The following is a 24651-nucleotide window of genomic DNA, read 5'->3' on the forward strand; positions in this document are numbered from 1 at the left end:
TGCGTGCATCCCCTGTGTGGACCCATCTGTTACCTCTTTATAAAATCTCTCACATTTAGCCAGGAGAGAAAGTGAATCTTCAAAACTATTTAAAGAAAAACATCGGTTTTTTTACATTTGAAATTGCATAGAAATCTCTTGTCTGCGTAGTGAAAATGCTGTATGTATGCCATGTCCCGTGTAAGGTGGGCAGCAAGAGATCACTCTGTGTGTTGAAAAGCTTGGGAAAACCCTCGGTTTCTGACTGAGTTATAGCACAGCTTTGGCTAGTTCCCAGAATGCCAGGGAGCTTAGAGACCAAAACACTGAAATTTTGAGACAGGCTGAGCGTCACTTGGTTTTCACGCCAACAAAGAACAAACGGTCATTAATGAATAACATCAAGCGAAGTGAGGAAATGAGGGTCAAATACTCCTACTGACATTCAGGTTTGGATGGCTCACCACAAACAGAAAGAGCACAATGAGAGCCAAAAAAAAGATACAACTCAGGTTTGAGGAACACCTAGAAACCTCCAGAAGCTAAACATGGAAACAAAGGTGGTTACTTCTCTCTAAGGAGGATTTATTAATCTTGCTATAAGAACGCAGCGAATCAAGCTGGTGCTCTTTCCCAAATATAGAAACAGAATGACTCACTGTCAAGTCAAAAACCAGTCTTGCACAAAAGAAAAAAGATGACTCACCTCTACTGATGTACTGGGTGGCGTGTGTGTATCTACAAAGAGGAGAAAAAAAACAATCAATTCAAATCTGAAACATCATATTAAATAGGGATGTTCACCGATTAATCGCGATTAATTGCATACAGAATAAAAGTTTGTTACATAATATTTGTCTATTCACTGTGCATATTTATTTTGTGTTTATAAGCACATACAGGTACATATATATAGATTAGGAAAAACATTAAAATTAATAATTGCTTGTATGTAATTTGAATTACCTAAAATACATACATTGAGATATTTCCTAAATATATACATGTATGTGTACGTTAATGTATTTATAAATACAAAATAAATATCCAGAGATATATTATGTAAACACAAACCTTATTCTGGATATGATTAATCGCGATTAATCGTTGCACAGCTTTACAATTAAACAACGTTATAACATTTCCAATGCCACAAAATCTATCATTATGTAATGGTTGCAAAATTCTTAAGGTCGTTTTAACATGATTGAGATGTGGTTCCTAGTATGTTTTGGTCAAACCAGCCCATCATGGTTTGCAGCCAAGATTAATTGAACACGAGGTTAATTGACCATGATAAACCCTTCCCCCATTTCTATATTACTCAGAGGGCCCCAGAGGTTCATCTCTAACAACCATCACATAAAATATTGAACTCAAATCTAGTGGAGGCAGACTGTGAGGCAATTTGCGCCAGTTGAACCTGAGACGAGGGACATCTACACAGGGATAGGAATCATATATGTCTGTATTTTTAGTCCTCTTTTCAGTACCTCTGGGGGTATAATGTTACGGCGTTAAAAGAAAGAGCTTCTTTGGGGATTGGCGGAGGCCCAGAGTTCAGTGTTGCTACAATGAATGAATCCAGTGTCACTCCAACGGTCACGTTCAACAATTTACCATGTCATATGAAAACATTGGCACCCTACTAAAAACGAAAGGGGGTCACTGAATCTAACTTATCTTTTACACGGTAACAGGTTACCATGGAAACATTTTTAACTGACCATCTAGAACAGTAGGAGGCTACCAACACAAAAATAAAAGGTGCAAACACACCCAGTTCATAAAAATAAACGAACGTTTTCATAAACTGAGTCAGTTATTAAAGGTGAATGTAATATTTTAACATTTGCATTATAATAACACGTTCTGGGACATATTTTGCATTAAATACTAGCATATTAATTCAATCCAAAACAGTTCATTTACTCACCCTCATGTTGTTCCAAATCTGTATAAAGTTTTCCTGGGCTGATAAACGGAGAGGAAGATTTTTGGAAAAATGCTTTTGACCAAACAGTTTATCGCCACCTTTGACTCAAGAGAGGAAATTTTTTTTATCCTACTATGGGAGTCAATGGTGGCCAAGAACTGTTCGGATTCAAGTATCCTTCCAAATATCTTTCTCTGTGTTCATCTGAACAAAGACATTTATACAGAATTGGAACAACTCCAGGGTGAGAACATCATGACAGAAACTTTATTTTTGGGTGAACTGTCCCTTTAAGTATTATTTGAGAACTACTTTGCAACATGGCCATATGTCTTGAGAGAGATTAACAGACTTTATTTACTAAATTTAAGCTATTTTAATCAATTTGCATGTTCCCTGGAGATCAACCCCATGACCTTTCTAGCACAGATGGGGTTCCTAGCATGTTCCACCAGTTGCGCTACAAGTAAAAACACTCCCATTATACAATGTATCTAGTTATAATACTTGCTGTTTTTTATGTTGTAGAAACGATTCATCTCTAAGGTACCAATAACAGTAAACCGAAAGTGAGCAAAGGGTTGTCCAGGAGAGAAATTAACACCCATGAAGCCCTGAAGCTTGGAAAAGTATGTCTCTTATTTACACATCACAACTCTCTGAATAATAGATTCTCAAACTGGTTTATTCGGTTGGGGGAACAATTGGCAAGTTCGCAACCCACTGTCTGATTTCACAGGTCAGTCAGCGTAATTTGAGCACGGTCACATTTGCCAGGGCAGCAAACATCCACAGAATTGAGCAGACAGTCACATTACATAAGTATTGATCGTCTCCGGCTGATGGTGTCCCTCTGATCTAATTACCCTCTTAACATCTGCTATTTGGATCTCTCTTGTACTTCAAGATTTTTAATAAGGCAAGCTAACGTGACATATTTCTGGGTCATTCAGCATCCCTATGCTGAAGCCTTCTAAAGATGGTGGTTATTTAATCGGCGGCTAACTGCAGGTCATTCACAGGTTAGTACTGTTTGGGTGGATGGAAGGATTGAAGAATCAGAGATGGAAAGAAAATCCCAAACCCTCAGACCAAGGAACCCAAATGACATAATGATTCAGATTTCAAGCAGTAACCTCAAACGATTAATCGCGACTTATCGTTTGCAAAATTAGAGTTTATGTTTAACAATGTGTGTGTGTGCTGTGTATAATAATTATGTATACATAAATATACACAGATACACACGTATGTATTTAAGAATTACTTACATGCGAAAAATCGAATGTATATTTATAGATATCATTTATATTGTATGTATGTAAATATTTAATATGTAATTACATAATGTTTCGTAAAATTATACATGCTTGCGTATTTTATGTAAACAAAAACATTTATTTTGCAAACGATAAGTCGCGAAAAATCTAAGTCGCGAATAATCGTATGACAGCCCTAATTTGAATGAATCCCTCTCTATCTGTGAAATTTATTGTAGCTTATGAACAGAAAACCTGTTATTTATCGTATATATTCAAAGCATTGATAAATGATGATTATTCTGCTGTGTAATATCACGTATCTTTACCACTCAACCAAGTAACCAATCAGTCGATCTAACTCACAATTTGCCTCCATTTATATATTCAATGTTGCAAATGAATCATATTTAGCAATGTTATAATTGTGTATACTAAACCATATATAAACACAACTAAATGTTTAAACAACAATGCTAATATTCATAGTATCACAGGGGCACTAGGTCAAAGAGGAGATCCCTTTTGTTACACTCTGGGCTGAAGGTGCTTATAGATGAATCTATCACATGGCTCCATTGTTGACGGCGGTCCCCACGGTGTAACTCACACATCGCGTTGATGGAGAATAACAAGCTTGTAGGTTGAAATGTGAGAATCAACTTAAATAAGCATAAAACATGTCTGTGTACATTACCAGGTTGACAAACAATACAAATTCTGGTTTCCATAACACTGTAACCCAAGGGCTGGTTCGAATTCAAATGTAAAAACGTTAAACTCTATTATGTGTTAGTTTTTGGGCCTTTAATTGGTTTCCATCCGTCACATTACATCCAAACACATGACCCGTGAACACTCACATTGCCGTTTCTATTAGCCCGAACACAATTCCCAACCATGAACTTGATCCATTACAGTTTTGTGATGCATCTTTTGTATTATTCCAGTAGGATTTACCGTTTCTAATGTTTTTATTATGTGTTAAAGGTAAATGTGCCTTTAAGTTAATCATGAAATCTGCCCCCGCACACCTAAACGGCCTCGTGGACTCCATTAACCTGTATATCCGTTTATATTTACGTGGCAGTCGGTTGTAAACAACGCGACACATTTTATCCGGCATCGCCGTCCCTCCATTTACTGCGCATTTAAATGGACTTCTCATGCAAATATCGTGGTTACCTGGACCGCTCTTTTGATACAGTTTAACAGTTCCGTCCTTTCGGATCATCACATCTTCAGGACCCCCGATCCGTCCAGGTGGGCTCACGCCGGTCTCTTTCCGTCTCTGTTTTTGGGTTAACCACCTGCAGCATTGATAACACACGGCCCACGCTTGCTCCTCATTGATCGGTTGACTGTACAGTGTTAAAATCTCCTCCAAAGACAATCCATCCTCGCCGTCCGTACAATCCACGCTGCTGCTGCTGCTGATGTCTGCGTGTTTCGCTCCATCTCCCAGATCCTGGTAAAACGACGGTGAGATTAGCATTTCTCCGTCGGTCATCCTTCTTCTCCGGGTGTCCTGAGAGTACGAATTCCTGCGTTGCTGTTTAAAAGAGAAAGAATTGTATGTTTACGTTTGGTCTGTCATCGAAAATAAAAAAAACAGCGTGTGTCCGTTTCTGCCGGCCGCGTCGGTACTTCTGAGCTCAGCTGTTGTGTGTTGGTGAAGCAGCGTAAGAGACGCTCATATGACTTTTCCGCATGGCCTCAGAGACGGTCATGTTCATGCAGCGCTGCGCAGATCCATCGGCGTATGACATCACAGTACCGCGAGTGCGATTTGAAGATTTTATTGGAACGTTTGAAACATTTAATTGAAATTTTAAACTAATATTTTATTTTTGTTATTTAAATGATGATGTCAATGGGATATGGTAAGAAATTAACAAGAGGAATTAAAAGAATTAAGTTAATGTTATTTTATTTATATTTATGTTATTATATATGTATATTATGAATGTATATAAACGTTTGGCAGGACAATTCACAGTAGACTATTTTTGACATTTGCTGCAACCACGCAAATAACCAAGGCTTTAAATCTTGCTTTCTGTTTGGTAGAGGCTTCACACTGCAGAATTTAATGAATATGAATAGAATTTAATTAATATTTTCTTCTTTTGAAGGGATTTCCCAGAGGCTGCTCATTTATAAATACATTTGTGAGTAACTTCACAAGATTAAATAGCTTGTGGTTATATCGTGTAACCTTTTCAGTATTTTTAAATCCACGTCCAGTCATTTTTTTAAATAGACCCCAATTAAATAAGGCTTGTGTAGTTAAATCGATTGACGTGGTTACAGCAAAGACCCACATAGCTGAATGGTTTGGTGCAGTGATAATAAGATAAACTACGCTCTCTAGTGGTTATAGAGACACACAACATCCGGCCGGTTTGCTATATGACATACCTAGAAATACAAACCTTATATCCACCAGTGGCAGGTTAAAATGTCCCCCATGTCAAAGGCAAGAGTTGCTTTATGCGTTAAGATTTTATTATAAAAACAAAAAACACTGCTCTAAAATAAAATATATGCCCACAAACAAAAAATACATAAATCAAATTAACATTTAATTTAGCATGAAAAGGTATTGGAAGAGTTTGGTTTCAAAATGAGATAACTCAGTTTAAAAAAGAATTCAAAAATCATGTTTTTTTGTGCATTCAATTAATATAAATCAAACTGCAGTTGGTTGGTTTTGATTTAAGCCACAATAACTGAATAAAATACAGCTAACTAACACAATAAAACACAATAAAAACATGATAACATAATAAAAAAACATGATTTTAGAAACTTCTTCAAAATCTAATTTTGGAACCAAACTCTTCATGGCGTCTGCTTTAAATAATACTTAAAATTGCACATTGCAGTTATATAAGATTTCCCATCTGCATCAAAATGAAAGCATACTTTTCTCATAAAGGCCTATGGGAATTAAGGGAAGATACCAGCCTGCTGCTAAAAGCAAAAATTGCCATGACATTTATCAAACCACTTGAGCATCGTGTTATATTTCTAAGATTGCAATACTGAGACATCAATCAATTTTTCACAGTTTTACCAGTATGATTTCTTATTTAGTTTATAATCCTCATCGCTGGACTCCTTTGGGTTTTAATGCGAACTCTATCCACATCAGGTGAATGTTACTTTTTCCCACTTGACTCCTCCGGGTGAGAAGCTGCATAACTAACAGAAGAAACACCCTCCGAGTGAGAATTCTGCTCCTTGTGTGTGGTCTGCTTTGAGTCACATATAGGCTGAAAAACAAACAAGGTGTTGCTGTATCAAATGAAAAACACACTAAATGTTATTCAAACATTGACACTTTTCTTTTTTACACTTCATCTCTATCCCGTGGTATGATTTGGCTAATTCAATTTGTATGCTTGATATACAAAAGAATGAAGAAAATGCAAAACCTGGCATTTACGTTTTGTTATGTTTTATAAATAGTGTTCTGATGTTTTTTAATTCAAAGACTCCAGAAGCAAGACACAAACCTCATGAATGCAGGAAGTCATTCGATGCTTTGTGTAGGTGCTGGAAGTCACAGCCTGCTTTCCACACTGTGTTCCCGTGTTAACCATCCTCCTGTCTCCACAGGAGAGGACTGATTTGGCCTCCACACTTTTACCTGAGGAGGTAGTGACCTAAAGCTTCTTATATTTTCTCAGATTATAAACCCCTTACCCATGTTGCCAAGAATAACCATCAAGGTATCAGTTTGGCAGTTCATGTATTATGAAACATTTCTTGCTATTCACAGATCAGACAAATATTTTGAAGCTTATATAATATTGCGTTTAAAAAATATAAAAAAATCGTCTACCTGATAGTTTTACATTCTCTTTAAAAGGATGGTTAGGTTCTCCACGGCTCTTATAAGTCACACCATTAGGGATTCCTGCATCAGTATTGGCAAGCCATGTCGATTCGGTCTCTCTGGTCAAGCTTTCATGATACCGCGGTTCAATCGCATCTGCACGACTCCCACCGCATCCCATTGAAATAACACAGCCGAGCATCTGCTGATAAATGATCCGCTCGCGCGCCCGGTCCCACGCGCGGCAGCTCGAGCATCTGCCGAACTTGATGTGTGTCATCCTTTACGTCATCGGGGGCAGGTTACCGTTTAGTGTGATGGAAATTGCACCACAACAAAGATCAACACGTTTGCGTCGAAGTGTTTTAAAACCTTAAATAGTTTAAAATAAATATATGATTAAATATATATTAAAATGATATAGGCCTATAAACGTTTGCGCATACAAAAACAGTGATTCATCTTTTCATAAAACATGACATGTGTTATTCATAAAAGTTGCATTTTTATAGCAATTTGAGTGATAAGATGAACAAATAAGATTTTTTATTGTGTTGTAAATAAATATAGTATCAAATAAATAAATAGTAAGTATAAATTGTTTTTATGTTCCATTTTGCCCTGCGTTCACTTGTATGAACCAAAACCTGGTGATCCATTGAGAATTATTTGAGAATCTTGTGCATTCGTTTAAAAAAATGAAAAGGCACTATGTATCTTTTGCACATCACAACATAGGGCTCGCAATAAAGCAGTCACCTTTTAATGATTCAACAGTGTCATTACATAGAAATCATTATTATGCATCATTTCTAAATAATAAAATAAGCACAAATACATGCTATCGTTTTATTGATTGTGATTATTCTTTATAGCAAGCATGTGACCATGTATTTCTCCTTTTTCAAAAATATAAATAATCTCACAGTAGCACAAACATTGATTCATCACAAGATAATTTAAAAATTCAATTGAAAACAATTCAAATCACTATATCCACCCACATGGTTATAATATCACTATAGTTTAAGCTCAGTGAAGACATTAAAAACACAAGCACTGATTGGATGCGCTGCCGTTATGGGCTCAATGAAAGAGGAGTGCTATCACTGCCTCAGTGTTTATTGGTGGACCACTTTCCCCAAAAGACACGGAAAGCTTCTTTTGTAAACATGAAAGCAAACACGATTTGACAACCAATCACACAACCACAGATAATGAGATACTCTTGACTGCTAATGCAGTAATCTGCAGGAATCCTAAAAGAATGAACCAGTGAAAGGAATGTACTGGCAGGTAAAAGGTAAAGACAGATTAATCAATAAATCTTTAATAAGTTATAGGTGTCATAGGTCTGAGTCTCACAGGATGGAATGGTGCATTCCATTTGAATCTGAACTCTATTTGAAGTCAAGGACATTGCAGTCGATCTTGTAGTAAACATATGGATAATATTCCTGCTGGCTGAGGTTCAGACCTGGAATGTCCATAGATGCCTAGAATAAAATAAACTGGAATCAGATGTAATACATATAGAATATAATTATTATAAGTTTCATGTGCTCTCCATCGGTGCAGAATAGAATAGAACATTTACAGTAAACATTACAAATATTTGCAAAAAAGGTAATAGATTTGTTTTTAATACAAGTACAGAATTTAAACGTAATTCTATGATGTATAGTATAAATATGCCGACAATAGGCCCTAGTTAAAGTATTTAGGCAGCTTTGTAAAATTACCTTTAATTTGATCAACCAAAATAATGTTTTCTAAACAACTTTTGAGTCTGATGCTTCATTCATTCATAATTGAATTCTCTTTTTAAATCCAACGGGATGCCAGCAGTACCAGAACCACCGACTGTTATTTTACCCGGTTTTAAAAAGTTCAGTATCCATAATGAAGGTGCACCCATAGAGCGCAATGAAAAATGTAGCCATAGTTGTGTAATTCGATGAATGTCATACATTATAGGAAAAAACATTCTGCTGTGACAGACATTTCTACCCGAAGGCTAGATTGCCAACTAAATTGGTCAGAGGACCCCAGAGCGGACAGAAAAACAGTGGGGTTTTTTTTATTGCAAATGTGTTCAACTTTGACCCCTCTGTAAAATCTGGTTCCGTGTAAATCGAGCAACAGGAGCCTGACTTACGTCAATAACAGTAGCACTGCTGTCCAAATGTTTGTATATGTCTTGCAGGACATCTCTCAGCTTCTTTGCATTCTTCTTGTTGGGCTGCAGCAGCATGGCCTGGAAATTGACTGGCAGCCCATACCTGAGCAGTAAAAATACATAAATTAAATATATGATGGTCACATCGTCAAGAGAACCACTTGCGGAACAGATATTTGTGTTGTTGTTAGCCACTTTGTTACCTCAAGACGGACTCTGTAAAAACTCGGAGTGCCTTGATGTGTATCCATGCGATGAATGCCTCGCTGAAGTTTACTTTAAGCCAACGTACCAAAGGACCCTATGTGGATGAAAAGAAGGGAAACATTTTGAGTTCCTTTTTTTTCTACTACTTTACATCAGGGCCTCTCAAAGCGCCTGTGTTTTTGAGGTTCCTCATCAACATCATTGTGAAGAAATCATAATATTCAATAGTGTATTAAAATTAAAGCAGCTGCTCGCATACAAATTGCTTTTTCTTGTCGGTGGAGAGGCGAGTCATCTCCTCTTTGTCTGCTTTCATCTCCTCTTCATTGTACTGAAAGTCACGCACTATGAACCTGAAACAAAAACACGAGTAAAGCTGGTTCTGATTCTAAGGAAACAGCATGAAAAAAACACAAACATTCAAACTCTCATAAGTACAGCACAATTTTCTTTATACTCTTGTAATATTTTTACATGTTCTACTCACGCTGCAATACATTTTTTCTCAATAAAGTAAAATATTCCCATATTAAAAGAACGGTTCACCCAAAAATGTCAACCCTAAGCAAAAAAAACTATTCTGGTACAGAATACAATTCTGGTCCCTGTACAGTTGTATTTTATGGAAAAAATTGATTCTCCAAAAAAGTTTGAAACAGCATAAGGTGAATAAAGGATGACAGCATTTTTATTTTTGGGTGAACTATCTCTATGACTGTGCTACTGCAGACTATAAGGCTTAAAATACTCACTTGTTTTCTCTTGCTTTGTGTTTGAAGTCATCAATTGCCTTCCTAAAGAGTGTGACACTAAACAACCCATTTTCTTGGTCCTCAAATAGAAGCCTAATAGAAAAACAAAATCACATCACAGAGCAATATTTACCTTGAATCAATTCAATGTTAAAACAGAGTGTTAAGTAGCCGATAAGGATGATGATGTTGGATCTGTCTGAAATATCCATTGGTCTTCATTGTGTTTTCTTGGGCATTAGATGATTTCAGATGGAACTAACTGTGTGCGGGTGCACATTGTAGTGCCAATATCTTTCATATTATGTGACAGTAACAAAGGCAAAGTTTACATTGATAAAATCTGCTGATATTATTTGTCCACCCAAAAACGATGTTACGCAATGCATACACTCGACACAGAGTTTTACTTACTTTGTGGACCTTGGAACCACCATTTCAGAAAGGGTTTCATATGTCTTCTGCCAGTCTGCATAATTTGTCCTTTTTTGTTCATTAAAGGGAAAATAATAAGATTTTTTATAAGGACTTGTAGAGTTACTGGAGTTCTGTAAATATATGGGTGAACTACGAACAGTACACACAACCAACAAGAGCCACAGTGTATAGCATGCCTCTTAGTTTTCTCAATATTTCAATAGAAAACAAATCCAGTAGCTTACTTTGGAACAACGACAAGTTGAGTTATAAGGTATTCTGAGTCTAATACAAAATCATCCTTCTTGACTATATCAGCCAAACTCCTATTCAAAAGACTCCCCCTAGTGGACAAGAATATTATTATATCGCATGAATAAAAAAGCTTAAACATTAAGGGAATGAAACATTTCTACCACTTACACGCTTTTTCTCTCCAGGCTTTGTAGATTGCATTTAAGGCTATTATAAGCGGAAGCTCTGGCTTTAAGGTCATTGTCAATCTGAGTCACTTGCTATAAACAGAGAACCAAAACATGATGTCAAATGAAAAACCAGACTTCTTCAGACATATCTCAAATGATATCAATGCTCCTCACCTTAGTGATGATCTCTGATATGTTCTTAAGGGACTGTTTGATTGGATACTTGGCCATATCCCATTGAAAACGTATAATGTATGTTACCAGATCAACTGTGTGGAAATAATAATCAATAAAAAATATTTGTATACACAATAATTCGCTAGGATGTTCACATATAATTTCATTGGCTATAGAGGAATGATATTAAAGTGTGTCTGTGATGGTCCATGTTCACTTGCCTCCATTGGCCAAAAGATTTTCCTGAACTTTATCTCGGCTGTCCTCTAACACATCAGCCATGTACTGGGCCACTTTCCTCACCACACTGTACAATTAAAAAATATCAGCGGCACAAGGTAGATATACATTTCACTTTGTTTAGAGAACTATAATGTGACATACAGCAGCACATCACATGGAAAGGGGAAACATGGGAACTATGACATTGACTGTCTGTAAGTACAGAGTCAGTTGTTGTGTTGATCGAAAAATATATAATATATAAGATACAAATATATAATGATCAACAAAGTGGAATTTAAAGCATCCCTGCAGAACAAAAATACAAATTGTTACAGTTTGCACGACTGACACTACTATGAACCATGAGTTGTTTAGCATTGAAACCATTACAAAATGTCTTCCCATTTTAAATGATCTTCCTCTTCAACAAATTACATCCCATCAATAGAACCTGCATTATACATTTTTTTCAGTAAGGATTTCTGATTTCTAGTAATAACAATATTATTTAAACCTCTCTACGAAAGAGTCCACTTTGGCAAGCTCATCTGACAACCCTACAAGGATGTCGAGAGTTCCCACCTGTTGAGAAAAGTCATCAGACAGATAAGAATGATGTCAGACATGTATTTTAAAAAACCATAATGTTGGACACTGAAATAAGGCAATGACATGTCATTTACTTTAAGATCAGGAATGTTGAATTTGTGGTTAGTGGACAGGTTGTTGGGATGAGATGTGGCCAGGTTCATTTTCTCCCATGTCTGCTGGCAGGTCTTCTCTCCAGGAGCAGAGATCAACCAAAACTCAGTCATGATTTCTCAAATGATCAATCCTTAAAAATATATGAGATTATGACTGGTGCATTGTTGCATATTTAAGGATAGTAGCAAGTGAGACACTTCATATTGAAGTCTGATGCATATATGTACATATGTGTACAATACATATCAGATTTCTGTATGCGACAATAAGCAAAAGTCCGTCAAATACATTACAGTGGTTCATTTTTTGTTGATCATGTGACAAATACACACTTCTCCATTTCGGTGAATACAAAAAAGCCATTCAGTGCTTTAACATTAAAAACACAGTCGCGCTTGAAACCCGTGGACCGTTTACAACTGATTACATGATTTATAATGCCAAAAGCTTACGCCGCAATGTCATACGTAACCTGAATTAGAGCCACTGGGTGAACGGGGTATCGAGGTCTGAGAATATCGTATGACCAACACGCCTGTCACGACTATAAATATAAAGCATATTTGGCAATACTTACGGATGATATAGATCACTTTCGTCGGCTTCAAACTGACGTTAAATCTATGATGTTTTAAAACATTGCTGAAAAGAGAGGCGCGATGTTAAAACACAGACGGAGAGCATCACATTATAAGTCAGCTGACTGGAGGAGGATGTGTTCAGGTCAGTTGACAATGCGTTCAGGATGCGCATAATGAGATCGGAAGGCTTATTTGACACGAATCATTTGTATCGAATCATATTCCGATCTCTTTATGTGAATCCTATATATATGCATTATAAGTCAATTGTGTCAGTTTCTCTTATGTTAAATAAATAAATAAACGTAATTATCTATAGAGAGAACTTTTGATTACTCATTCATTTAGTATTATTGTCCAACTTGTTTTTGAGTACGTGAATACACCTGAATTGAATACATTAAATACACGACTGTACTGTTTTAATCTCTAAATCAGGATTTTAATTGTGTTGCCTTTAAATGGAACACACAGTAAAGTTTAACATAAAGTGACAAAGTTAACATAAACTACAAAGTATTAAAGCAAATTCACTCAATTAAACAGATCTTCAAAGTAAGGCATGCAAATTAGAACAGATCTATTGTATTGTTAACTATTATGTATTATGTATATATTATGTAGCCATTGTTGTTATTTGTCCGGACAGAAATCTGTTAAGGAATTTATTCTTTGGAAAACAAGTTAGAACCTGAAACAATACAATTTCACCCATGGCCTTTCCCCCAGCAAGTGCCCATACACTTGTTTTTGTTTATTTATCATTGTGTGGGTGTTTGTTATGACATGCTGCTTGCTGCGAAGCTTGTTTCATCATCTGTTGTACATCAAATAATCAGATTGTAGCCCAGTGTCATAAAGAGAACACTAACTAATCGTTTAATAATAATTTGTATTCATTTTTCATTATACGTGTAAGCTTCATGTCAATTAAAGTCAATTCAAGCCAATGTCTAAACTTCAGTCTGCTGGTTGTTTATTCCAAGGCTCTGTGCTGCATAAATTGACCAAAAAACTAAGAAATGTGTAAACCTGTTTAGTACTTCTATAATTTCATACCAATAATATTATTATTGTAGCTATTTTGGAGTTTGCTAAGAAAATGGGTGGGGTCAGGGAGGAAGATTGACCTTATCCAAGGAAAGAGATAATGATTCTCGAGACAAGATCATATTTCCTTTTCTAGTAAACGTGTCCGCCGCTCCGCCCACAATTTTGCACGCTTCTAAACCAACTTGAACTAGTTTGTACGAGTTCATGAATATTAATTAAACGTGCCGACGTCCTAAGAAACTGTCTCGGGACGTCCAATCACGTGACCCCGTTTGTATTAATAAGCCAAGCCTTCCTTGTAGTAGGGTTTGTACATACGCTCCTCCCAGTGTTCTCTCACAAATCACCCGCCTTCCTCCACCAACCATTTCTGCTGGAGACATACAGCAGAGCCCCGTGTTTGATCAGCGTTCTCCTCGCCCAGGCATATGGCACATACAGCCTCTTTTCTTCTATTTGTGTCCCCACTACTCTTTAAAAATTCCGCCGAAAAAGAGAAGACGATTTTCCAGATCATTCAGGCCGTTATCTCACGTAAGTACAACGGTTTTCTAGTAGTTTCTGACTGTAGCCCGGAAAATTCAACGGCTGCTTTGAGGAACTGTGACACAACATGGCGGTTGGTTGTACTCGCGCTAGTAATACGGGCAACGGCGTTGCTCCGTGAAGGACAACAAGAAACGGCAATAAAATATACTGTAATAACAGTTTAATAATATAAAGCTTTATTTGGTTGTTTAGTAACGGGTGTAGTTGGTAAATTGCTGATTCTGTGAACCAAACCCAGTCACATACGACATGTTGTATCGGGTTATTAAACGACGAGCCAAATGAGACCGGGTTACACATTTTTAACTAAAACTGCTGATGTGCAGTGTACAGCATGAGACCTTATCAGTTCACGAAATATCTGACATTAGCAGTTTTGTGTGTGTTCTCTATGAAACATTGGCTAAGAATTAGGCAAAACAAGTCTCTTGCACAAAGTTTTGTGTACCTCAGTAAACCTTACATCCAAAACGTCATTATTGTACCTATAAAGTCTAAAGGATAATCAAACATGGGTAACTTTAGTTGTATATAAGCGCAAATACCGTGCCCTCTGATAAAAAGTCCAACAGAAACACACAAGTTACTTCATTTGTTGATCCCATGAGGAGTGTTTAAGATAAGACCTTGTTATTTAATGCTTAAAAATGAGAACACAATGTAACTGATCAACGAGGTCTGCGTAACTTGTCAGGTACAAAGTACAGCAGTAAACCTGTTTTTACTGGATAAGCCGATCTTATAGCCTGCAGTGATGCTGAAAGCATCACAGGTGTGTGAGAGAACTAGTGACTTCTGTGTGAAGACCTTTGAAATGTTCTGTTTATGGATTATAGGATATTGTAAACAATATTTGTTGTTTTTTGCACCCCAGGGCTCCCCACACTCTCTGAGAGTGTATAAGCGCTACCCAGAAGGCCTAGGGAAGGCCCTCTACCGCGAGCCGTTTGACTTCAACGCTGAGCCGCCTTGGGATCCTAGTTGATAGCGGGAGAGGACCATCTCCCACGTCGTCCATGTAAGTTTTGAGTAGCTTAATATTATATACGGTTATAAATATAGTGCTGCTAAGACCTTATTTCTCCATTTTTCATTATTTATATATTTTTGCCATAAATCATTATTATTAGTCACCCTTTGCGCTGGGTTTCGCAAATATCTAACCAATAAAAAGTATTAGAAAGTGCTTGTCAACTTTGACGACGTAGTATTTCATAATTGTGTTTTTTCCATTTCTTGAGAAACACCGAATTTGTACACCCAAGGTTTCCGATGGACAGCACGATAGAATTAATACAAATATACGCATGTGTTTACATAACATAAAATCTTTTCTTAACAGTTGGTCACTCAACTTGATTGTTTTTGGTTTTACGTAACATTTCGGTTGGCTTTTATGCAACATCTCTGTCCCTCAGTCATACAGCACAAATCCATTGGTAATACCATCAAACGCTCCATTGTGCCTCAAAGCCAGTGGGATTTATCTCGGTTCAGTCTGAGGGAAAGCTTGTGTGTTGTCGTCATCTCTAAACATACCGAGCTGGACTCATGTGATAGTTCTCTGGTTTTGTGATTAGTTTTCTCTTTTTGTTTTACTTACTGGCCTTGTGGCCTTTGTTGAACAAGTAGGACAACGAGATAAAAAAGATTGCTCGTATAACCCCACATAAGGTTTTGTCATACGAGATGTGGTCATATGGCATTACTGAAATTTCCGTCAAAACGTGATGTTATTTAAGTTTGGGAGGAGCATGATGGTCTTATCAGACCAACTAGGGCGAAGAGATCTGTGTTTAAAACTATCCCGAACCTCTATCCCATGACAGTTTTGCAGCATCGCTTCCTCATCGCATCACCTCACTCTCAGCTTGTATCTATCCCAGTTAAGGAGGGGGTGCACTTTGGGTTCAAAGCCCTCCCCTCGGACAGCATGCCAAATATGCTTTTGTTATCATATTTGTGTAAATGCGAACTTGTGATAATGTTATGCAAATTGTTATAAACATCTTCTGAAATTTACTTTTGTTACAGTTTGTTGCATACCAAGAATACCCCAGCGGCTCGGTAAACTCTATGATTGTCGGATTTGCGGAATACGGTTGAGATGAAAGGATTTTTTGATGCACCAAACTACATAATTGAACTGCTAGAAGGAGGAACGACCCTTGAAGATGTCATCGACAACCACATCTACGAACAAAATGTGGTAAGTTTAAAACAGAGCTTAGGTACATGTCATTTCAAGTAGCATCATGAACGAATGTTGCATTAAACAAATGGAACGCACTCAGTTGATTTTTTTCTCAGGCTGAAAAGAATGCATTTGTTGTGGCCGACCTTGGGGCCCTAATGCGACAGCATGTCCTGTGGAAGACCACCATGCCCCTCATTCGGCCCTTCTACCCGGTCAGTTGCAACAGCAGCCCTGTAGTCATTGAACTGCTGTCTGCACTCGGCGTTGGTTTCGTTTGTGCAAATAAGGTAATAAAAAACACAGAATTCTTTTACAGACTGAAAGGTCCATTTGGATTTACACACAATCTAATGGAAACGTTTTAATATCTTTTAGGCTGAAACCACATTGGTACTCAATCATGATGTTCCTCCAGAGAACATCATCCTGTCTGGTGTTTGCAAGCAGCTCTCACTTATTAAACATGCAGCCAAGAATGGCATTAACTATCTGATGTGTGAAAACGAGGCAGAGCTTCGCAAAATTGCCCGTGCCCATCCAGAGTCCAAGTACGTACTTAAAACTAAATGATGTAATTCATGACTAAATGCATTTTTTGTTTACCCTATGCATCGGGAAAGAAGATTAATCGTTCTTTTTACCTTAACAGGCTTTTGCTACAAGTGTCTACTGAAGCACAGGTGGAAGAGGCGAGTGTTACCATCGGTTGCTCCCTGAAGGGTTGCAGGCATCTTATGGAAATGGCCAGGGAGTTAAATGTGGATGTAGTTGGAGTTATGTAAGTGAACAGATTATAGGGTTCACTTTTCTTGAGTTTTTGTGTCAGGAGTTTTACACCCATGTTCTATGCTCTTTCTGCAGGTTTCAGGTACCAGCATCAAACAGAGAGCCCCAGGTGTACACCCATGCACTGTCAGACGCTCGCTGCATCTTTGATATGGGGGTGAGGAGATGTCTATATACTTTGTATTTAAATAACTCTTTAGAGAATGCAGATATATGGCATATTCCACGAATCGTTCTAATACTGAGTTTTCCCTGTGTCCTTCTACAGAAGGAGCTCGGCTTTAACATGAAGATTCTGAATATCGGTGGCGGATTCAATGGTTCCGAGTTTCAGTTGAAACAGGTACTTGAAGCTCGTAATTTCCACATTTTCTTCATTCTGAATATCGCTCAATTTAGACATTATTATAAGGAAGTACTTCTGCCTCTCATCCTTCAGATACATTCTACTGTCGCACCACTGCTGGAAGCCTATTTCCCATCAGGGTCTGGAGTGAGTGTCATCGCTGAACCTGGAAATTTCTTTGTGTTTTCCTCCTTTACCCTGGCTGTCAATGTTATTGGCAAGAAATCAGTATACCGGGATCTCCATGGTGAAATTCACAGTAAGTCCCATCTCATTTGATTTGATTTATTAGATATTAAAGTGACCTCTGCCTTAACTTACATTCTCAACGTTCTTTTAGATGAGCTGAGCTCAAGTGACGAACCAGCATTTGTGTATTATATGAATGACGGTGTTTATGGATCTTTTGTTGGGAAGTTGTTTGGCAATAACATCACCGCACCTTCTGTGCACAAGGTAATTACACCTGCATGAATTCTTGTAGTACGTGCTTTGTTTAAAATCTTACTATGTTGTTTTTCCAGTAAGATGTTAAAGCGATGTTGTTTTTCCAGATGTCACTCACACTAGATGAACCAGTGTTCTCCAGCAGCTTGTGGGGTCCCTCATGTGACACTCTAGACCAGGTGGTGGAGCGTTGCCTTCTCCCTGAGCTCTCTGTAGGGGATTGGCTCATTTTCAGAAACATGGGGGCCAGCGGTCAGGAGGGCTCAGCACCCCTCAGCGACACGGATCAACCACCTGTGTATTACACCATCTCCACAGATGACTGGTAATTGTGGACACGTTGAATTTGAACTCTTGGTCTTCTGCTTGCTGTTTTGCTCTACTGCTATTTGAGCAAGATATACTTTTATATATAGAATTAATAGTAAGTTCTTTCCTGCAGGTTTGAGATGCAGGAGGCCGGGATCTCACTTGATGACACCGTGAAAAACTTCTCGTTGGTCCAGTATGGCTTGTGACTCAGCCAAAATCCGTCCCCCTTTCCACTTGGCATGTTAAAAGCTTGCAGTCAACATTCCAGCAGTCATAGGTGGAAAACTTGTATAGGTTTTGGTGGGGAGGAAAATGCTTGAGATTTTTGGGCAAATGTAACTAATTGATTGACATTGTTACCTCAGTTTATTACACTTACATAAAGGCTCACTTTCCTTAGCAAACAAAAACTCATATTAAATAACATATGCAACAAAATGGACGACTGTGGAGATGGCACCCAAACTTTGGGTTTCTTAATCGAACACCGTTTACATAAATGTTCAACTAATTTAATTTTATGATGTATACTTGTATAGATATAGATGACCTACTGACAGTCTTGTAAATGAGTTGTCTGTCTGTACAACATGATGCATTTTTCTCAAAAGTCATTTCAATTAGATGTAGATTTTAGAATCTGCACAAATAGGCCATGGCCTTTTAGTATGCGGGTAAGTGGGAAAATTTGTTTAGCAATTCTGTACTTATTCATCTTTTACAATTAGAATTAGGGAGCGTGCCATTGCTCCTCATGCCTAATTATTGTTTCCTGCGTCACGTGACCGTTTTTTAAAGGTTGTTATATATCTCATTGTGCTCTATGGTAGAGTATACTGTGATATGAAATGTTCCCTCAAAAGTTTTTGCACCTTCTGCCAGGTTATTATACGAAGGCAGATGCAAAGTGTTTTTTTCTAATAATTAGACATCCTGGGATGGAGGAATCTCATACCAAAAAGTAAACGTCAAATGTTTTTTCCACAACTAAAATGCTGCCAGGCAATAATTATCAATTCGAAATTGATATTAAAGTGTATATTTCAAATGTATGTATTATCCTGTGTGTCAAGCACAGTTAAATATGTGATTTTGATTATAACATGGTTTTATAAAATCAACCCTCTAATGAAATAACCATTGGCACTAATGGACCATTGCCTGTCTTTGACTGTACAATTGTGCTTGTAAAAGTAATGAAAATTAATTTAATACATTTCCTTTGAGCAAATACTGTTGTTGAGTTTCTTGTGTGTGTAAAAAAGTAAAAGGAAGAACTTTGAGAGCATATATAATGTATTCCGCAATTAATCTTTCTTTACATAAACCTTTTAAATCAACTTTTTGAAAGCCTGTAGGAGTGAAAGGGTTAATACAGTGTAAAACTGGAGGAGGAGCCACGAGTGTGGTTTCAGCCATAGACATCATACGGTTTCAGGAATGACAGCGTCACAGAGAGGTCGCAGCTTCACCGCTGTGGATTAAACACAATAATAAACATGAACTCGAGCGTAAACACTTCCACGGACATTATGGACTGTCAGGTAATAATAAACGTATTTGTTTTTCACGTGATCGGACAGGTTTGTCCTCGAGGAAATGGCGAATCTGCCGGCCTCATTATGCTTGTTGAGCTTTCATAACAAAGGGCCTTACGTCCTGGGCAAACAGACAGTAATGTATAAAGCGGTATTTCGAGTTTTTAAAGGGAAATGTTGCTACAATAAAACTCTGTACCTGTTTAGTATTGAGAAACGCGAATGGAAAGTTACGTTGAATCTACGTTAAAGATGAATAGGGTTAAGGTATGTTTGAAACAAAAATTTTATAGTATTATTGGAATAATTCAAATTTTCTTTATTCACAAATAATGTAATCGGTTAACTAATATTTTCATTAGGATACACTTTTATAAGAGCATGTTATAAAACAAGTTATGTGTGTATTCATGTTTTCGTAAGCAGATTCGTCATCAGTTTGCCCAAGCTGTGGCTGTGCAGTGTGCATCTGTTCTTCTATCTCACTATGAATGTTAAAATCAACAGAAAATACTTATCATAACTCTACAAACTGTTTTTTACAGAACGGTTACAAGGATGTTAACCCGTACAGCATTGAAGATGAACCACTTCTCAGAGCAAATCCAAAGCGATTTGTTGTCTTTCCTATTCAGTACCCAGACATCTGGAAAATGTACAAACAAGCTCAGGCCTCATTCTGGACGGTTGAGGAGGTGAAGAATCTTGTATTTTTATATACCTTTAATGTTAATAGACTACACAAAAATACAAATTTGTTATAATGGTTGTTGTTACTAAATAATTACAATTGCCAAGACACTGATCTTAGAACATCGCATCAATGCTTGTAATCTAGTTTCAGCCCGTGTGACCATGCTTTTGTTTATTGACTTGTCTAGGTTGATTTATCAAAGGACTTGGCTCACTGGGACAACCTGAAGTCTGACGAGCAACACTTCATATCTCATGTATTGGCCTTCTTTGCAGCAAGTGATGGGATTGTCAATGAGAACCTGGCAAGTCTGTCTACATCTGACCTCAAACACCATTTGTTTGTACTTCATGATAAAGAAAATCAATTTCAAGTGTCGCTTATGAAATGGGTTCGTTGAGCAAGAATGTTTATCTTCACTTAGGTGCAGAGGTTTAGTCAAGAGGTACAGCTCCCAGAGGCTCGCTCGTTCTATGGCTTTCAGATCCTTATTGAAAATGTGCACTCTGAAATGTACGGCATGCTCATCAACACATACATCAGGGATCTGAAAGAGAGGTGAGATGAAAATGGGCGATGGGATGTTCATTGTAACAATGTCAGTTGCAACATGAAACTTGCTTGTACACAGGTGACAGATGTGAGATTGGGTTTGCCACTTTTTGCAGTTTTGTGAAATGTGGTTTATGAGCAAACATGGGAACATGCTTTTGACTTTTCACAAAGTATTATACACAAAAAATTATATTAGTTTATTTCCAGATATCTTTAAGTAGAAACAGGTCTTATTCTATGTTTTAAATTAGTCGTAAAGGGATAGATAACCCAAAAACCCTCCCCCTCCATTGACTTCCATTGTATGGACACAAAACCACTGAGACATTTACCATTCCTTAAAGTAGGTAAAGTAAAGTTAAAGTAAGTTACTTTTACTTTTAAAGCTACAATATGTCAATTTGGACTGCTAGAGGGTGCACATTGAAACAACAACAAAAGGCGAAGCTAAATGTGGTTATGTAGGAGAGTGGAATTATGGGACATGTTGTTTGTGCCATCCATAGGCGTATGGAGATTGGCCACATTGTTCGCGGACAAGGTAATGAGTGAATTTAAGTGAATGTCATTGTAATGAATTAGCTTGCAAGAAACGTGGATTGTGCTACGTTAGCCCGCAAATTATATTGGACTTGGTCAATTGATACGGTAGCGTACTGCTACACAGATTTACGTGTTTAAAACAGTCACACAGTCGTCGTTTAAAAAGTAAACTACGTTTACGCCTTTTTTGGTTTCTTTTACTCGCCAAAGAACAATCGTGATCCATAATAACAGAATAACAGATACTGCGTCCCAGATGCTGTATAACCACTTCTACATTTGCGTGTTGCCGTAGTTTCTAAAACCGGAAACTGAGGGTAGTGCGGAGCAACGGATATTAAGTCACTGATATGCAACAAATACAAGGAAGACAAGGGACGGGCAGTTATTTGAAATAGGAATTTCTTTGGATTTGCACATACTTGGGAACATTTGGGATAATGTTTGTACACAAATGCATGAAATATATCTCACTCTGCAAGTGATTCGGATATTTCATATCAAAATTCTTCCATATTGTGGCTTTAAAGACCAAATTTTTTTTCTGGTACTTGCCGATACCACAACATGAGCTTGGGTAACCTATCCCTTTAAACATGTTATAAACAATGCACCCTCCATGAACATGCCCACTTTATTTTTTAAATTTACCCACTTTACATTCAAACCCCATGGACTTCTGCAATACTTTAATCTTCTGCTTTTCTTATTACAGGGACAATTTGTTTAATGCAATTCAGACCATGCCTTGTGTAAGACAGAAAGCAGAGTGGGCCTTAGATTGGATCTCTGACACAAACTCATCTTTTGGTGGGTTGAATAAAGACATTTAAGGCCAGTCTACTCGGTGTCTGTGTGTTTTCCAATATAGAATATTATACTGAATCAAATCGATTAATGTATTTCCAGGAGAGCGTTTAGTGGCGTTTGCAGCAGTTGAGGGCATCTTCTTCTCTGGGTCATTTGCTGCCATCTACTGGTTGAAGAAAAGAGGCCTGATGCCTGGGCTCACCCACTCCAATGAGCTCATCAGTAGAGATGAGGTTAGAAAGTATTATGTTTCTGTTGCTCAACATTGTTAGAAACACTATGGTCATGGGTTTAATTCCCAGTACAAAAAATATCCATTACAGGTAGTGCACTTTAGACAAAAGCAAAAATAAGGTATAATATCTTATATTTTAAAGGGTCTGCACTGTAATTTCGCATGTCTGCTGTACAGCTACTTGGTGAAAAAGCCTTCAGCTGACAGAATCAAGGATATCATCACAAAAGCTGTGAGCATTGAACAGGTGCGTATGCACGACGGTACACTAATGCCACACAATGCTTTATGTCATGAGTGTAACTGCAACTGTGTTTGTTTTTATATAAAGGAATTTCTGACTGAAGCCCTGCCAGTCGATCTGATTGGAATTAACTGTTCTCTTATGAAGCAGTACATCGAGTTTGTTGCTGACCGATTGCTAACAGATTTGGGATTGCCCAAAGTGAGAAATATACCAAAACTACTGATATTAGTCTCATATTAATATATGCAAAAGTCTCGTTTTATGTAAATAAAACAATGCGTTGTGATTTCTATTTTAACAGGTGTACCAATCAGAAAACCCCTTTGATTTCATGGAGTCGATTTCACTGGAAGGAAAAACTAACTTTTTTGAGAAGCGAGTGGCTGAATACCAGCGGCTCGGAGTGATGTCAAACGTTATGGACTGTGAATTTACTCTTGATGCAGATTTCTAATGATGAGCTAGAATGTATTTATTTATTGAACTGCATTTCATTCTGTTCTTGAGTGAAATGTCATTAAGATCTCTTTCTTTTAATTCTAAGCAAAGAAAGTGAACAATACAAAATCGAGATTTTTTATTTTGTCTTGGTTTGTTTTTTTAATGTACATAATACATATGAACTCCACGGAATGAATTTACTACATTGACAGTACAAAGACTGAAATCAGAGTAAGGGGGTTCCTAAGAGGAAATAAAAAACACAAGTATTTTGGGTGTAAATCTTTTGGGATTTCAATGATGTTTTTGAATAAACACACCAAGTAATCCTTGAGGACACATGCCACTGAGAAAACAATTCCAGGAATAAAACATTGGAGACCTATAGACATCTCACCAACAACATATGTGACCTCTATACTCTCAAGGGAAGAGCAAAGAAATAAACTAATAATGACAAATCATGTACATGTTACACCTGATGGCATGACATTAGGGAAACACTTCTTCCGAACCAAGTCAGTTTACTGGATTTATTGAATTAAGCCTGTTCATTTCCCTTTTTTAGTAGATTATTGTTATTGTCTTAAAACCTTTGCTTACAAAGAAGGCAGTGGTTACAGCTTGTTTTTACAAACGTGAAGCTTTTTCAACTAAAGATAGAAAATGTTAATAGTTGACATGTTTCATTTTTATTTTATAGAGGAAGCAAGTGGTTGGTCCAACCATGCTCACAATTTTTTGATTACATATATATCATTTTTTTTTTATTTTACTATAAAAATACTCTTGTGGCATAATAATACGATATAGTAGTAATTATAATAACATAACAATAATTCATTTTCTAAATGAAAAACAGAATGGGTATCAACATTGCTTAACCTTTAAGGTTCATCCACGTCTTCGTTTACTCACCCAAAAGTTGTTCCAAATCTGGATCAATTCCTTTGTTCTGATGGAAGATATTTGGAAGAATGCTTATAACCAAACAGTTCTTGGCCACCGTTGACTAACCATAGTGGTAAAAAATTGCCAAAACGTCCCTCTGTTTGCTTTCCCACATTCTTCAAAACACCTTCTTATGTATTCAGCAGAACAATTACATTTATACAGATTCGGAACAACTTAAGGGCGAGTAAATGACGACAGAATTCTAATTTTGGGGTGAACTGTTCCTTTAATTTAGCACTAGCTAGTTTGTGACAAATG

General features: G+C 37.2%; 5 protein-coding genes across 10 annotated transcripts in view; 2 read left to right on the forward strand and 3 right to left on the reverse strand.

Annotated features, from left to right (window-relative positions):
- spire1a (spire-type actin nucleation factor 1a) overlaps positions 1–4845 on the reverse strand; it is a 34583-nt gene extending 29738 nt beyond the window's left edge. For 4 of the 5 annotated variants that reach the window (XM_079485488.1, XM_079485487.1, XM_079485486.1 and 1 more), the window contains exons 1-2: positions 4360–4842; positions 686–717 (exon numbers count right to left, since the gene is read on the reverse strand). In XM_079485488.1, the coding sequence (XP_079341614.1) occupies positions 686–717; positions 4360–4684 (357 nt within the window). In that variant the 5' untranslated portion in view covers positions 4685–4842. Of the gene's footprint in view, positions 1–685; positions 718–4359 lie in introns of all 5 variants that reach the window. The other variant, XM_079485489.1, reaches the window with a different exon arrangement.
- A 1493-nt stretch (positions 4846–6338) lies between these two features.
- Positions 6339–7199, reverse strand: LOC306910495 (brain and acute leukemia cytoplasmic protein; the record flags this gene model as incomplete). The annotated part of the gene is made up of 3 exons (XM_079485072.1): positions 6339–6452; positions 6696–6829; positions 7025–7199. 3 exons carry the CDS (start codon positions 7197–7199, stop codon positions 6339–6341), a joined length of 423 nt encoding a protein of 140 aa, XP_079341198.1.
- A 568-nt stretch (positions 7200–7767) lies between these two features.
- On the reverse strand, positions 7768–14871 carry atp6v1c1b (ATPase H+ transporting V1 subunit C1b). Of its 2 annotated transcripts, none has more exons than XM_079484335.1 (13): positions 14834–14871; positions 12084–12235; positions 11915–11982; positions 11397–11482; positions 11173–11267; positions 10997–11088; positions 10819–10917; positions 10571–10639; positions 10157–10249; positions 9664–9757; positions 9401–9498; positions 9177–9300; positions 7768–8514 (listed from the first exon to the last, which is right to left on the reverse strand). In XM_079484335.1, exons 2-13 carry the CDS (start codon positions 12213–12215, stop codon positions 8419–8421), a joined length of 1146 nt encoding a protein of 381 aa, XP_079340461.1. In that variant the 5' UTR covers positions 12216–12235; positions 14834–14871; the 3' UTR covers positions 7768–8418. The 2 variants fall into 2 exon arrangements, with proteins under 2 accessions (XP_079340461.1, XP_079340460.1); XM_079484334.1 differs by lacking the exon at positions 14834–14871 and adding an exon at positions 12683–12867.
- On the forward strand, positions 14044–19700 carry azin1b (antizyme inhibitor 1b). Its single transcript, XM_079484333.1, has 12 exons — positions 14044–14273; positions 15163–15306; positions 16323–16497; positions 16599–16772; positions 16861–17033; positions 17135–17263; positions 17347–17428; positions 17540–17614; positions 17711–17876; positions 17958–18073; positions 18172–18389; positions 18507–19700. The coding sequence occupies exons 3-12, from the start codon at positions 16396–16398 to the stop codon at positions 18580–18582; spliced, it is 1311 nt and encodes a 436-aa protein (XP_079340459.1). The 5' UTR covers positions 14044–14273; positions 15163–15306; positions 16323–16395; the 3' UTR covers positions 18583–19700.
- A 64-nt stretch (positions 19701–19764) lies between these two features.
- On the forward strand, positions 19765–24237 carry rrm2b (ribonucleotide reductase M2 b). The gene is made up of 9 exons (XM_079485523.1): positions 19765–19920; positions 20460–20609; positions 20796–20912; positions 21033–21166; positions 22422–22516; positions 22616–22749; positions 22894–22998; positions 23083–23196; positions 23300–24237. Exons 1-9 carry the CDS (start codon positions 19876–19878, stop codon positions 23450–23452), a joined length of 1047 nt encoding a protein of 348 aa, XP_079341649.1. The 5' UTR covers positions 19765–19875; the 3' UTR covers positions 23453–24237.
- Positions 24238–24651: the final 414 nt, after the last annotated feature.

This window comes from Barbatula barbatula, assembly GCF_947034865.1.
Source record: "Barbatula barbatula genome assembly, chromosome: 21".
NCBI classification, from domain to species: Eukaryota; Metazoa; Chordata; class Actinopteri; order Cypriniformes; family Nemacheilidae; genus Barbatula; species Barbatula barbatula.

Bases quoted from the DNA above. Each gene is read 5' to 3' on its own strand.
- rrm2b (XM_079485523.1), top strand. From the start codon at position 19,876: ATGAACTCGAGCGTAAACACTTCCACGGACATTATGGACTGTCAG. The intron at 20,610-20,795 runs GTGAAGAATCTT...TGACTTGTCTAG, and splicing joins CATTCTGGACGGTTGAGGAG to GTTGATTTATCAAAGGACTT. The intron at 21,167-22,421 runs GTGAGATGAAAA...TTCTTATTACAG, and splicing joins ATCAGGGATCTGAAAGAGAG to GGACAATTTGTTTAATGCAA.
- atp6v1c1b (XM_079484335.1), bottom strand. From the start codon at position 12,215: ATGACTGAGTTTTGGTTGATCTCTGCTCCTGGAGAGAAGACCTGCCAG. The intron at 11,089-11,172 runs GTGAGGAGCATT...CTCTGTTTATAG, and splicing joins TATCAGAGATCATCACTAAG to CAAGTGACTCAGATTGACAA. The intron at 10,918-10,996 runs GTAAGTGGTAGA...CTTGTCCACTAG, and splicing joins AGCCTGGAGAGAAAAAGCGT to GGGGAGTCTTTTGAATAGGA.
- azin1b (XM_079484333.1), top strand. From the start codon at position 16,396: ATGAAAGGATTTTTTGATGCACCAAACTACATAATTGAACTGCTAGAA. The intron at 18,074-18,171 runs GTAATTACACCT...TTGTTTTTCCAG, and splicing joins CCGCACCTTCTGTGCACAAG to ATGTCACTCACACTAGATGA. The intron at 18,390-18,506 runs GTAATTGTGGAC...TCTTTCCTGCAG, and splicing joins ACCATCTCCACAGATGACTG to GTTTGAGATGCAGGAGGCCG.